The following is a 14,896-nucleotide window of genomic DNA, read 5'->3' as shown; positions in this document are numbered from 1 at the left end:
AAGGGGTAAAATGAAATAATTTTTTTTATTTAATTATACATATAAAAGGGTGGGACAACACATTGTAATATTTGAACTCGCACAATCCTACCTGGATTAAAAAAAGTGTCAAACTTGTCACTAATTTGTTTATAGAGACAAGACGAGGTTGGTATTTGAAAAAATTGGTCCAATTAAAAAATCCTCTAACCCCCCTACCCTGCTTATTTTTATCCCAATAATGTTTTATTAGGGGACATGATGGGTTTTGTATCGTAAAAAAACTGTTACATGTCATTCCTAATTGTTACCAAGCATGGTTGAAAATCTAATGTGGGATTGGGGAAGAGATTGAGGCTTGGCTTGGGCCTGGCCAATTGTAATATCTTGGCAACAGGGTCCACAACGAGAGCGCAGTGTAAGAAAGTTGATGTAGTTGGGCTGTTTGGGCCACGGCACCAGGCCCCACAGCCCAAGCCCAAATTCTTTGGCAATCTGATCAAATGAATGGTTTTCATAAGAAAATTGTTTTAATTTCAAGAACCTTAATCATTAGTATCTTAGTATATGATTATGAATAGAATTATTACATATATCAATTTTATGTTGCTCTTGTAGATAAATGACAAAAGATAAAGATGGCACCTGAACAAAAGATGGTCCACCCAAGCGCACAAAAAAGTCTACAAAGACTGTTCATGGCCCAAGAAAGAAAAGCAACCAAAAAGAAGAGAAAGAAACCATATCTCAAATCCCAACGAATCCTAATCGAATTAGAAAAAGGATTTTAGGAAATAGTTACTGGGAATATCCTTTTATTTCCATACTATACATTGATTTAGTAGAAAATGATGATCTTCTCACCAACCTAAACAAAATTTTAGTGATCTAAAATGCTTTCTTTTTCAAATAACATTATTACATTTAGTTTAACTCGTTGAAAAAGCCAACACAAATTTCGAAGATTTCAAAAAATTAAGGTTATATTTGGTTTCAAAAAAATACTAAAAAAATATTTCTAAAAAATGATTTTTTTTTTTTTTTTTTTTATGTTTGATTATATTATGAAAAATGGAAAAGAAAATCAAATATAATTAAAATTAATTTTAAAGTTATATAATCTTTATATTGATGAATTAATGTAAGTAAAATAAATTTAAAGTAACAAATAAAAATACTTTATTAAGTTTTAATTTGCTTTTTTTTTTTATATATTTTATATTTTTGTATTTTCTCTCAAATTTTTTAGAAACCAAACATAACCTAAAATATTGAATACTCAAATCCATTTTATTGACAATAATTCAAACTTGAGGTGAAAAAACGAGAACACGTGAAAAATATGAATAAAAAATAGAAAGAATCCTCTTTCACGATGATTTTCTAAGGTAATATTTCATGTGCCAAGTTTTTCTCTCATTCAATTTTTTATTTCTCTTCATCATTTTTCCTAGGGCTCATATTCAGTGTATTCAGCCTTGAAGACAATGAAGAATCCACCATAACCTTCCAAACTGAGTTAGCCTTATTTTGATCAACTTTTGAATTTGGACTTTTTTTTTTTTCTTTTTTAAAAATAGTGTTCAGTTTGAGTCAACGATAGAGATTTAGAGTCTTATTGCTTCATTGATTTTGAAATGCTGATCTTTCTCCACCATTCCTCACTTTAGATTTTTCTAAATTTTGAACATTTTGGCATTTGAAATTCATTTCCCCAGCCCATATTTAAGACTTACGTACCATCCTCTTTTGGAATTGGACCACAGATTTAAATATGCCGAGCAAAGTCATGATGAGAGTACTTTTCCTGTCTTATTATAATTCTTCTTTTCAATTGATACCTGTAAATATGGTACAACCTTTCTTTTATGATATGTCATTTTAGAAAAATGCTAGGCTACAAAAATTCTAGCTATCATGTTTACAAATAAGATCTTAAGATACTATGTAATGTAATATCAGTTGATTGATGATGTATTTTTTATATGGTATCGAAAAAATACCATTGATTTTTTAGTTAAATTGCTCATTTTAATGGTTATAATCTTCTTTTAATAATTTTTAGATTTAAATAATTTTCTCTTTTATCTTCTTCGATGAATTTCTAACATTCCTCATCCTCTAATTGAAATTTTGATTAAAACAACTAAATAAAAACTTAATGTTTTATGCAATAAAAAAAAGTTTATGATTAAAATGTTTTGACAATGATATAATGACGAAAATATTAAAACAAAGAAATGAGAAAGCTTTATATTTGAAGGAGAAGGAAATTTCTCATGATATTGATTTTCGAACCATAATATTAAATGTATTAAAAGAAGTAATGTGATCATATTCACGACAATGATTATTAGATAATTAACTTTTTCATATGCTCAAACTCATAGAACTTTGATCCATAGTGTACATCATACACTAGCTTCATTTGAGTTTAATAAATCAAGGAAATAAATATGCAATGATATCTGAACAAAATTCTAATATCATGTTACACAACTAATTTTTATAAAATCGTAAATCAATAGAATTTAGACCCATAATTTTTATAATAATTTTTTTATATTATATTATTTTATAAATATTTTTTTAGTTTTTTAATCATAAATTTAATTTATAATAAAAAATTTACTTGTACTACTGGTTCTATTTGCAGCCCCCATAATTAAAATTTCATATTTTGCCTCATTATTTGAGGCCTTAAAGCCTAGTTATACTACACATTCCAACATAGCCCCTTCAGGACTAGTCAATACCATTCCGGCTCTTAAGTCCTTTTTGGTTGTTGACTCATCCCCTGCAAGGTGTCATTAATAATACATATTTTTTTTTTTAAGAAATTAATATAAATATGATATTATAAAGATATTGGACAATGAAAATATGTACACTGTGATATCGATATCATGAAATCAAGTTTGTATGACTGATCATACATGACTGTTTTAATTTCTTTTTATAACTTATCATGAATAATAATTTTTTTGCATTTCTCTGTGTTATATTTGGAATTGTATATGATATTTGTAGAGGAAAATATTAAAGTATAAGTGAAATATTGATACCCTCTTTTAATATTAGAAGTCCTAAATTATGGAATTTTTGATGAAAATAGTATGGACATTTTCATCCTTAATTTGTTATCTTTTTTAATCAACAATTCTTAATTGTCATATGATATATGAATACGAATATATGATCAACCTGCATTCAACTGTGTAGATATTTGTTTGTTCTACGCTTAAAGGTGTTCTCACGATTTTAAAATGCGTTTACTTGTTAAAAGGAGTTTCTATATATAAAGTGTCATACAATATCCTTATCGTGTCCCATGATATTACGGTATCAAATGGACAATATCCTTATTGTGTCCCATGAGATTACGGTATCAAATGGACAAATACTCCATACAGGACCAAATAAATTCCCACACCAGGATCGATGATCAGTTTTAATACCATTTATAACGACTCTCATCCAATCATATAGATAATATCCGTTTTGAATTCAAATAAGTTTTTATAGTAAACTCGTGAGGGCCTCTTTTAGGTCTAAAATAAATAATATTTATAGGGTTGGGTGTCAACCGTTATAATTAAAATTTATTACGGAATTAGTTTCAAGATTTTAAGATTGTAACAATAAATACTTAAAAAGTCATTTTCCTAGGTGATAGGTAAAGCCTGCTTGGTTGATTGACTTATAAAAAATAAAATAATAATAATTAAAAAAGAAAAGATAAGCAAATGGGTGGTCCAAGTAGCCTGAGTGGGCAAATTTGAATGAAAGGTATCATGTGGTCCTGCTGGCCCAGGCTGGTCAGCCCTGTCCCACCCCTGTGAAAATGCTACTGCTAAGGACGCATTAGTTTTGACTAAAATTTGGGGTAATGAGTTATAACTTATACCAAAGGAGGACTTTTTAAAATTATTCTTAAAAGCAATCAATAGTTAAGGGATCATTTTATAAATCATTATCATTTTAAGGTGGTACAACCTTTTTTTTTAAAAAAAAATAAAAAATAAAAACTATATTCCAACACCATCTTTATTTGTGCTTCTTCGTACACTTCAAACCATTTTCGATCATGTGAATTTATTTGAGAATTCGATTCGATAACTTTTAAAAGCAATTTAATGCCTAGTCTTAATATAATGAAATTATTTAAAGGCAAGCAAAAAGATAATTATTAATTTTTGTTACCCACTTATAGTTTGTCCCATTATATTAATTCTTTAACCAGAACAAAAATCTTGTGCAAAAAAATAAAAAAAAATAAAATTAAGTTCACACAACACACAAGATAAAACTTGAAATGCAATCACTTAGCAAATTACTAGATGTAAAAAATCGTAAATAATTTTTCAATACCTAAATAATCCACTAATTATAAAAGAAATTGTATACAATTTTATTTGATTTAATGAACCTACTCTCTAGGGTCTTATACTATCAACACCAACACTCTTTTTCCTCGTCTTCAATATAACACTCTCTTGTACTCTTTAATGAATACCGCAAAATCCTTATTGAAATTTCTAGACAAGACATTTAAGTTTTGTTAAAACTCTTAAGAAATTTTTTAAAAATATAAAAGTTTTACAATCAAGTTTTGATGAATGCTTATCTCTTTTAGGGTTCATAAAATTCCACCATTTAAAATTTATAATTTAGAATAGTCTAATTTGATGAAATTCAAAATTGTATTGAAACAAATAAAATTTAGAAAAGTAAGTTATATCTAATGAACAAAATTGTCAACTAAATAAAATATACTAACAACTTTTTAATGTCAAAGTCACAAATAATAAATTTATTTCTTAAATTAAATTAAATGAACTTAAATTATATTATATTATATTTTATATATAATATAAGTTCGTAACAAAATTTACTTGTGAATTTTGAAACATGGAAGTATACAATGCTCACGAGAGAAGAGAAGAAAGTATAAACTAAGCTAGAAGTGCAGACAAACAAAAGGAATCGTACATTTTTTTCAAAAAGATTCCCTCGTGGAGGAAAAATGGCAACGTGACTCAAACAAACAAGTAGTGGGTTGAAGTTTTTGCATGAAAGCCAATGTTGAATTTTCCGATGCCGTCAGAAATAAAATGTAAAGCCCACTGATTTGGCTTGCACTCAATGGTCAAATGCTTTTCCATTTAAAAAAGATTTTCACCAAATTCCAAAGCATATTGAATCAAAAGGGAATAACTTCATGTATAAATCAATAAAAATAAAATCAATTGCACAAAATATCAACTACGAAATATGGTTGAAGTTTGAATGATTTCATATGTATGTTGAAATCAAATCTTCCAACATTAATTTGTTAATTGTCTTTTCATTTTTAATCATGCTTTTATTCATAAATAATGTTATTAAAATGTTTTAATATGCTTATAACTAATTTATTAAAATAAATTAATTTTTAATATAAAAATGTGCCCATTTATAAACATGATCTAATAAATAAAACAAAATATTATTCATGATTTTGTCCATTTTATTAAGAAAATTATTTGATAATATTTTTCTTTTGTCTTAATAAAATTCCAAAAACCCCAAATTAGTTTTTTTTCCCCAATTTTTGTGTTTTCTAAATTCAATTTTGAGAAACTGAAACTGAAACAAAAGTATCAAATTAAATTTTATTTTCTTAAGAAAATAAAAATAGAAAACATTTTAAGCAAATAGGGTTTTTTTTTTTATTTTTAGAGGAGATTATTGTAGTGAAATATGAGTTGGTGGTGTTGAAATGTTTCTTAAGATTATTTTTTTAAGTTGTGTTTGATATTCGAAAAGTTTAAAGGAAAATGAAAATAAAATGTTTGTTAAGATTATTTTTTTAAAATTAATAAAATATTTTTATATATTATTTTAAATTTTATTTCATTTATTTGAAATTTTTATATACAAATTAATAAATTAATAGTATATAATTTTTTTAATAATTTTAATTATATTTGATTTTCTTTCAAATTTTAAAAATATTTCGTTTGGACGGTTGTAACCAAATATAAACTTAGATTTATTTTTTGGTTATGGAGGGAAGCTGACTCCATATTCTTTCCATACTTATAACCTTCCTTGTAACAGAAAAGGACATTCTCCTGTTAGGTAGAAGAAGCCACCTCGGTTGATTGACTTTTTCTTCTTTCTTTTTTGTCCCAAAAAATAAAAGGAAAAACAAAACATACTAAAATGGTAGGTCCAATGCAAGTAGGCAAATTTGAACGAAATTTTGGAGATCGGTTCAGGCTTCTTAGCGGGTCCCCTACCCCCATTGAAAATGCCAACAACATTTAGGATTCAATAGTAAACGTAGCATATATGAATTAAATCTCATGTATTCAAATGCTAAGTCTTATAATATTGACCAAATCCAAAACACATGGAGGAAAATGGAATTAAACCTCAACAAAATGGGTTGCCACGATTCAGTTAACAACTTTAGATATCATTATGAAAAAAATAAAATAAAATATTAATAAGAAAATTGAATTTAGAAATATGTTTCCAAGGTGGAATAATCTGCACATAATTTATGTCTTAAGAGAAAAATAGAAAGAGTCTGGTTTTAAAATGAAATTATTATGATTGTAGAACATGATGACGGCTTTCATATTTTTAATGTGGTAGGTAATAATTGATGCTTGGCAGCCTACCTTCCCACTCAACATGTGGTGACAAATTTTAATATTACGTAATGATTCTTTGTATCCTTATAGTTTCCATTTAACATATGTTCCAACTATTCAAATTTTAATATTACGTTTTGACTTCATCCTTATCTTCAACGAACACGTGACCATGAAGTTGTTAACTCCATCTTTACCACCCCCCATCCCTCTCTCTCTCAGTCTCTATCCTGTCTTCAATAGAAGGTTTCAGCTTTGGTTAACCGTCTACTTTTCAAATATGGTACACCCTTTTCAAGGCTGGTTTTACCTAAACCGGTTTATAATATAAATGGCATATTTTAAGAAGTAGGAAAGCTTCATTGCTACTACGTCAGCATTAATTATTCTCATTCTTAGGTGTTTTGTCCATCAAGTTTATAAATCGGAACGATGTTGTATGATTGCAAATTTAAGTATTGCATTTGAAAGTGAAATAGAATAAAAATTTATTTTATTTATTTTTACGTACTATGTTTGTTGATTTATAATCTCATTTTTATTTTTATTTTTTTCTTGTGTAACAAATGTAAAAGTCCATAGCCAAACCGGTGAATAGCGGCGGTCTAAGTGGTGCATTAGAGGGTTGACTTTTAAGGCACTTTTCATAGGGTTGGAATATAAAAAAAGTAGGGACTGCGGATGTTAATAATTGACAAAATGGAGCTGAAAGAAGGCTGATAAAACACGGTTCTAACACCTACATACTCTTAATTAACCCACCGGCCAAGATGGCTGGCGGCTTTGAAATTTCCACTCGTCAAAGGTGGGCAGTCTTCTTCTACTACTAGTGGTGCTACTTAGCAGTGGGTTTCTTCTAGCACGTGTTCAAGCCCAATATTTATCAGCACACTTCACATCATCGTCATCCAAATCCCATTCACTAAGTTTGGCTCTATCGCGCATTGAAATTAATATAACTTAATGTCTTAAAATCAATAAATTCGTCCTTTATGCATATATTTATTCTTTTTTCTTAAGGGCAAGATGCCTATCATTTTTATTTTAAAAATATTTTAGGATAAAATTTAAGATACGTGTAAATTTCATTTTGAAAGCCTTTTACAATAAAACCAAGTATAAAATATAATAAAGAAAAGCATTTCAAGGATAAGGACAATAATGTAACGAGTTTTTTCAAGTATCCATTTTATACGTCCCATTTTGTCCTTTCTCTAATGGGATGAGTTTGAGATTCTTTTTAATTCGAGATGAGTTTAGGGCGGATTTGAGTGTTGTCTTGTCAAAATTATATATAAAATTAATTTAATTTTTCTATTTTTAATATATAGATAATAAAAAAATATTTTTAAATAAAAATAAGTTAAAAAATTATAATAATTTATTTATTTATAAAATATATTCATTTTAATGTAATTAAAAAATATTAAAATAATTTTAAAAAATTTTAAAATTTCAAAAAAAGGTTAAATGGGACGAGGTGGGACGGATATGAGACCCGTCCCATCTAATTTAATGTTTTAAATAAGACAAAAATGAAAATTATTTTAAATAAATGGGATATGATTGGGATGGAGGTGAATCGTTTCAAACTCACCTGTTGTTATTCCTATTCAAGAAAGATATAAAATTCAAATCAAATTGAATTCAAGGGATCATGTGGATCTTACTTTTGGGCTCTGAACTAATTTTTCTTAGATGGATTATGAAGTGTCTTGGACAATGTCTTATGGTAATTATGAAGGAGGGCTACCTCCCTAAAGCACTAAAAAGGCACAACCATTAAGCCAAGAAATCAAAATGAACTCAAAATTCAAATCCAACCAGCACTAAATTTGACCGTTAATGCAGAAAATTCCAGCAGCAAACCACCCTAATAACCCACCACCTTTCGTTGATAATGTCAAAAATGATTTAAGTTGACTTTAACCCAGAAAGGAGCAATCAGAAACCTGATATTGATGAGGAGCACAGTAAGTTCCCTGTACCAACGGCTAGTCAACGGAGCTGGCCACAGCTATGGGGAGGGAGTGATCGAAGAAGCGCACACGTCCTCCCCAACACAACTTGTCGGCATCCAATGGAGTTGAGTTAGAGAGAGAAAGTCAAAGGCGTGGGCACGTGCAGATATAATGAGATAGACTTGGTAAAGTTTGTGATTCCTGAGCCTTTCCTATCCCTTGGAAAAGTCTTCTATCTCATGATAAACACTTTCTCAACGTTCCTATTTTCCGTGTTTTGACTTTCTCATGTTTTGAACCTCTCACTCCTATATATAAAACTCTCATCCCAGATCCCTCCCATCTTCAAACATCTCAACTATCCTCAACAGCTTCAAGTTCAAATTCAAATTCTACCCTCTGATATTTCTCAAGATTTCTTTTAAACTTGATTCTTGATTCAGCTCCTTTTCTGGGTGATGGAAGAAATCGATGTTCCTCCATTTTTCCTCTGCCCGATTTCTTTGGAGATTATGAAAGATCCGGTGACGGTGTCAACGGGTATAACGTACGATCGGGAGAGCATCGAGAAGTGGTTGTTTTCGGGCAAAAATAACACCTGTCCGGCGACGAAGCAGGTTCTGTCGGCGGACTCCGATCTGACTCCCAACCACACTCTCCGGCGGCTGATTCAGGCGTGGTGCACTCTCAATGCTTCAAACGGTGTAGAGCGTATTCCGACGCCCAAGATTCCGATCAACAAGATCCAGATCGTGAAGCTTCTCAATGATGCTAAGTCTCCACAGTTGCAGATGAAATGTATCGGAAAACTTCGAGCCCTTGCGACTGAGAGCGACGCCAACAAGCGGTGCATTGAGTCCGCCGGTGCAGTTGAATTCTTAGCTTCAATAGTGAGCAAAGCCAACTTCACAACATTCGAAGAGGAATCAGATAAAGGGCTAGAGTCCAGGAGCGCGAGCAGTGAAGCTCTAAGTATTCTCCATTATCTCCTACTGTCAGAAGCCGGGCTCAAGAAGCTTGTGGGAAAAAATGGTGAATTTGTGGGTTGCTTGGTACGAGTACTACAACGAGGAAACTACGAGTCTCGAGCTTATGCTGTAATGCTATTGAGTTCGATGCTCCAAGTTGCTGATCCAATACAATTAATCGCCTTGAAACCCGAATTCTTCGTGGAAGCAGTGCAAGTTTTGCAGGATCATATATCTCACCAGGCCACAAAAGCTACACTCAAACTACTAATTGAGGTTTGTCCATGGGGGAGAAACAAGGTCAAAGCAGTGGAAGCCGGCGCAGTTTCGATATTGACAGAGCTTCTTCTCGCTTCTTCAGAAAAAAGGGCTTGTGAGATGATCCTAACGGTGTTGGATCAGCTATGCGGGTGCGCGGAAGGAAGAGCCGAACTGTTGAAGCATGCAGCCGGGATGGCTATAGTGTCAAAGAAGATACTGAGGGTTTCTCACGTGGCAAGTGAACGGGCAGTGAGAATTCTGTATTCCATTTCCAAGTTCTCTGCAACTCCAAGTGTTCTTCAAGAGATGTCGCAGCTGGGTGTGGTGGCGAAATTGTGTTTGGTGCTTCAAGTGGATTGTGGGAGCAGGACCAAGGAGAAAACCAGAGATATCCTCAGATTGCATGCCAGGGCATGGAAGAACTCTCCATGCATACCCACCAATTTGCTTTCTTCATATCCATAGGCCCACCGAGAGAACGTGCAAATTCATTCTTTCTTATTTTCCCCCTTTTGTGTACATAATTAATTGATTGGATGAATACCTTAGAATAGACTCTCTACATGGGCATTAAGCAGTGCCCACTGAAACATTTTATGGCACATAGATTGCTATTTTCAGAAAATTTATGTTCCACACAACATTTCAGAGATCCTCTTGTAGTTGGTTGTTCTTGGTCTCCTTCAACGAATCAATTCTTACAATAGTTGAAAATGTCAAGACAGAGATGAACCTTCCCAAAAGAATATGTCACTGAGGTGGTTTACCAGGTGAAGAAAACTTTGGATTTTAATTAATTTTTAGGCTTTGTCTTGAAGTGTGCAGCACATCATCATGCAGAAGCTGGCATTTGGAACACATCCTCAAATTTTCAAGTCCAATATGTACAAGTTTGCTCCTTTGAATTTTCACAGCAATAATTTTTAGATCAAATTTGATGATCAGCACTGCGGGTCAACCGGGGATTCTAGATCTAATTTTTAACATGACGTTAAGAAAGGGGAGATAGAAGGGTATTCTGTGGACAGCTAGCTTACTCTCTCTCTCTCTCTCTCTCTCTCTCTCTCTCTCTCTATATATATATATATATATATATATATATATATATATATATATCTTCAAGTATCGAAGGTGGGATTTAAAAGGATCAATGGCTTCCAATGACTAGATAAAATAAGCATGAAAGCAAGCACATACAAGCAACCAATAGTTATCATTCTTCTCGCTTTTGGTAATTGTACCTAATATGAGATCACAAAACCAGTGCCATTATGCTTTCACGTCACTGCTGAATTACTAATGGCCTAAATTGGAAGGTTTGTTTAGGGGATTGACTTAAGATGTTTTTCTTTAATTGGGGTTGCAACAAATAAAATAAATAGAGACCATCCATTTTTTATGTTCATCTTGCCGTGCTTACCTCTCACCTCCACCATTGGTTCTAGCTAGTCGGACCTGGTCAGAATTATTGGCTCAGTCGCTGCAACCCTGAAACCACTCTTATTGAGCATTGCAGTGATCGGGATTGTAGGCATGTATCTAGAACTTTGTCTCTGATGTGTGGAAGGGCACACAGCTTGCACCTTTCTGTCGGAGAAAGTGAAAAATTGAAAATAAATGGACTGGAGTTGGTCTAACAAAGTGGGGAGCTAGACTTCTGTTGCAGTAAGGCTCGTAGCTTGATATATGGCACCTAATTCCCTTATATAGATAAATTATAGCTTTCTTAATTTATAGTAACTTTGACATTTCATGTCGATTGGGGAAAAATGTTCATGATCACCATATTGTATATATGAATTTTTGTTAATAAAGTAGACACGTTCCAATGTCATGAGCGTCATTGAAGGAATGAGTGATTCCAAATGATATTAAAACCAATTCTTACCATGGTATGAGATTTTGTTTGGCCTAAAAAGGGATGTTTATCTCCTTCGTTTGCATGAGGGGTAATGCGATATCTCACATCAAATAGAGAAAGTTTATAACACTATCCATGTATGAGTTTATCTTAAATGTATTTGAAACCCATGAAAGCTAACGGGGCTCACAGGGAATAACATTTATATGGGACGAAGCTTAACCAAGTAGACGTATTTTAAAGTTGATGAAGATCTATTAGACCCATAATGGATAATATCTACATGGAAGAGAGAAAATTGTTCCAGTTGTTTTACATTTTAAGCATTTTCTAGCGAGTTGTTATGAAATTTGTTACATCCGTATATTCATTTACAAAATAAAAGTAAAAAAAGTGAAGATGTCATCCACCAATAATTGAACTTAGAGAAAAAAAAAAGCACTATTTGGTTTAAATGATGTTTGGTAAATTTATTTAATGACTCGATAACTTAATTTAAATCATTAAATAGATTAAATATGTCTGATAAAATAATTTAATATCATAATTAAAAATTAAAAATAATTTTAAATATTATGTTAAAATAGTTAACTTCTTCTTAACATTTTTTTTTAAACATCATTTACCCACTTCTACTAATAAGAGCATATTTTATAACCATAATTCCATATCCATGACTTCTTTTTTATTATAATTATTTTATGGTTAATTATTTTATATATCTATAATACTTTAAATGTAAATGTTTAACGAATAAATTTATTAATTAAAATTGATTAAAGTAACTATCGTTTAAAATTAATTAGGTAAATATTAGTTTTAACTCATGAAGTTAAATATGTTAATTTGATGATTTAAAATAAATTTTATAAAACTTATCAAATGATAAGTTTTAAATCAATGGTTTATCTTAGAATCAACTTAAGTATAAAACTATATCAAATATCTTCTTAATATTATCCTTAATTTAATTTAATGGAGAAATGAGGTGAGCTTGGTAGCTATAAACCACATTAATTTCCAGGTAAGCAATTGGTGGATTAGATCCATATATACATCCCTTGTTGTACATAGAAATACCAGTGATTCTAAAAATTTATCAGCAAGTTAGCAGTGGTCAACTCAATCGCAACCACTTCGAGGTGGGGTGGGGGTGGGGCGGCGCGGGGCACTTAGACGTACGTGCCGCCAAATTTGAATAAGAAATGGCATGTGCTTAATTATTGGACTAATTCAAAGTTCTGGAGCTAAGTCCACAATTAATTAATTTATTTGTCTTGATCTTAAATGAAATCGGTCCTGTGTTGAACTAATAAACTTTACTGGTTCCCTCCTTTAACTACTACTTTCTAGGAGGATTGAGTCTGCTTATTGTTTATTATAACGCTACACATATAGATTTGGTCTCTTTTCAGTAACCTGGATTTTGAGATGCCTTTGCAGTTGGTCACAAAATTTCACTTTTTGATTATCATAGTGAAGCGAAAATACAGACCTGAAAAAAAGAAAAAAGAAAAAAAATTGAATCCTTGAAAGATAAAATTCAAACAACATATATAGGCAGCTGGTCAAACTGGGGGTGCCCTCTAGATACCATGCTGAGGCTCCTGATTTGCCTACACTAAAACATGCTAAGGCCAAACTGCAAATCACTAGTGAAGCTCTTTGTCTGATCATGGTCATTCTTCTCTTATGAGAAAGGCGATGGCATCTCTTCCAATGCCAATGGCTTCTCTTTCATGGCGCGCACAAGGATACACGTACTACTAGTATAAAAATAGTGCGTAAAAATCCCCCAAGTATTAAACTAATATATTCATGAAGCTTATCTTGATAATAATTTATACTGATCATTAAGCTTCAATTAATTATCCGATTCTATCAGACTTAATAGTTCCTTTGCCCTAGAAGTTTGTCAGCACTGATATGTTTATGAGAAGACAATTTAATTCTTGGATCATGGGTCTGTCTGGGATCATGTGTGATGCCCTGAGTTTTATGTTGGTGATGACTCATAACAAGTCTTTCAATTTTCTAAGCCAAATTTGCTAATCCACATGCCCAGAAATGTCGCCCCACTCAGCATTTTATATATGCTAGCTGCTCCATCTATATGGTTCATAACAAACCAAAACCACTGCATGCAATTCTTAATTTCGTTCCATTTGACACTTCTGAGAAGATGGACCAGATAGTTTATTGGCATCTTTAGCTCTACAATCAGAAAGTTAATTCTATGTCAATAGGGAAACAGGAGAGCCTCGAACTACAGTTACGGAAACTATCTGATAAAAGTATTAAAATCTGCTTCTCATGTTTCTTTGATTTCAGTAATGTCTTAATCTACATATCCACTGGTCTGCAAAATGTTTCTTAACCAAGGAAACAATCTTCTTTGATGAAGGAGATTAATTTAATTCACTTAATTAGTTAGGATCAATGATTTGCTCATCGAGAACTGGGATTTGAACTTCAGTCCTTCAAGGCACAATCTTTGAAACTCAGGAAGAGAAGGTCTGCTTGTTCTGTACTGGCCTCAAGACTCAACGAAAGTGGGCTTGAGGATCAAATCCCGAAGGCGAGAGCTTTCCAAGGAAATTGTCCCAGAGGAATGGCTGTTAACTTGATGTACATTATGGGCTTATTTCCCCATTGCTTATTCTTTTGAGTAATTAGTAGCTGAACAGAAACAGCACTCCCGCACATTATTCTTCAACCAGTTCCACACTTGATGGTGGCAGCTCTATTTGTATTTGGTCTCAAATCCTCAACCCTAATCCACTAGTAAAATTAGCAACAGACAATCAGCATATATTGCTTAATATATAATTAGGATTATCCCAACATGAAATTGATATTCTGTATCGCTCAGGTTGTACAGGACTAAGGAGATTAGATCATCAATTAGCTCAAACACTCTTTTTTCAATCTCCATTGCCTGAGCAGTTCAACCTTATTTTCACAAACTTGTCCCGCCAAAACCATATATATTATTACTATTATTATTATTATTTCTCATGTAGTGAGGCTCTTTGATCCATTACGAAGCACATCATATGATCTGTAAACGAAATCCCAATATGGCACTGTTGGGTACATCTAGTCTCTCCAGAAGTTAAACGTCATGGCTGTTCTTTTAGGAAGTATTTATCATTGTGAATTTAACTATAAAGCATATATTTGTTGACACCTGAAAATTATTTCATTATAAGCTTTCCATTG

At 31.8% G+C, this 14,896-nt stretch overlaps 1 protein-coding gene across 1 annotated transcript; it reads left to right on the top strand.

Annotated features, from left to right (window-relative positions):
• The first annotated feature begins 8,925 nt into the window (after positions 1-8,925).
• LOC100250551 (E3 ubiquitin-protein ligase PUB23) lies at positions 8,926-10,463 on the top strand. The gene has a single exon (XM_002267402.5). It carries the CDS (start codon positions 9,043-9,045, stop codon positions 10,276-10,278), a length of 1,236 nt encoding a protein of 411 aa, XP_002267438.1. The 5' UTR covers positions 8,926-9,042; the 3' UTR covers positions 10,279-10,463.
• Positions 10,464-14,896: the final 4,433 nt, after the last annotated feature.

Source organism: Vitis vinifera, chromosome 8, assembly GCF_030704535.1.
Source record: "Vitis vinifera cultivar Pinot Noir 40024 chromosome 8, ASM3070453v1".
Taxonomy (NCBI): domain Eukaryota; kingdom Viridiplantae; phylum Streptophyta; class Magnoliopsida; order Vitales; family Vitaceae; genus Vitis; species Vitis vinifera.
This window is presented reverse-complemented; position numbering and strand designations above follow the sequence as displayed.

Excerpts from the sequence above, each read along its gene's own strand:
- LOC100250551 (XM_002267402.5), top strand. The coding sequence starts at position 9,043 with ATGGAAGAAATCGATGTTCCTCCATTTTTCCTCTGCCCGATTTCTTTG.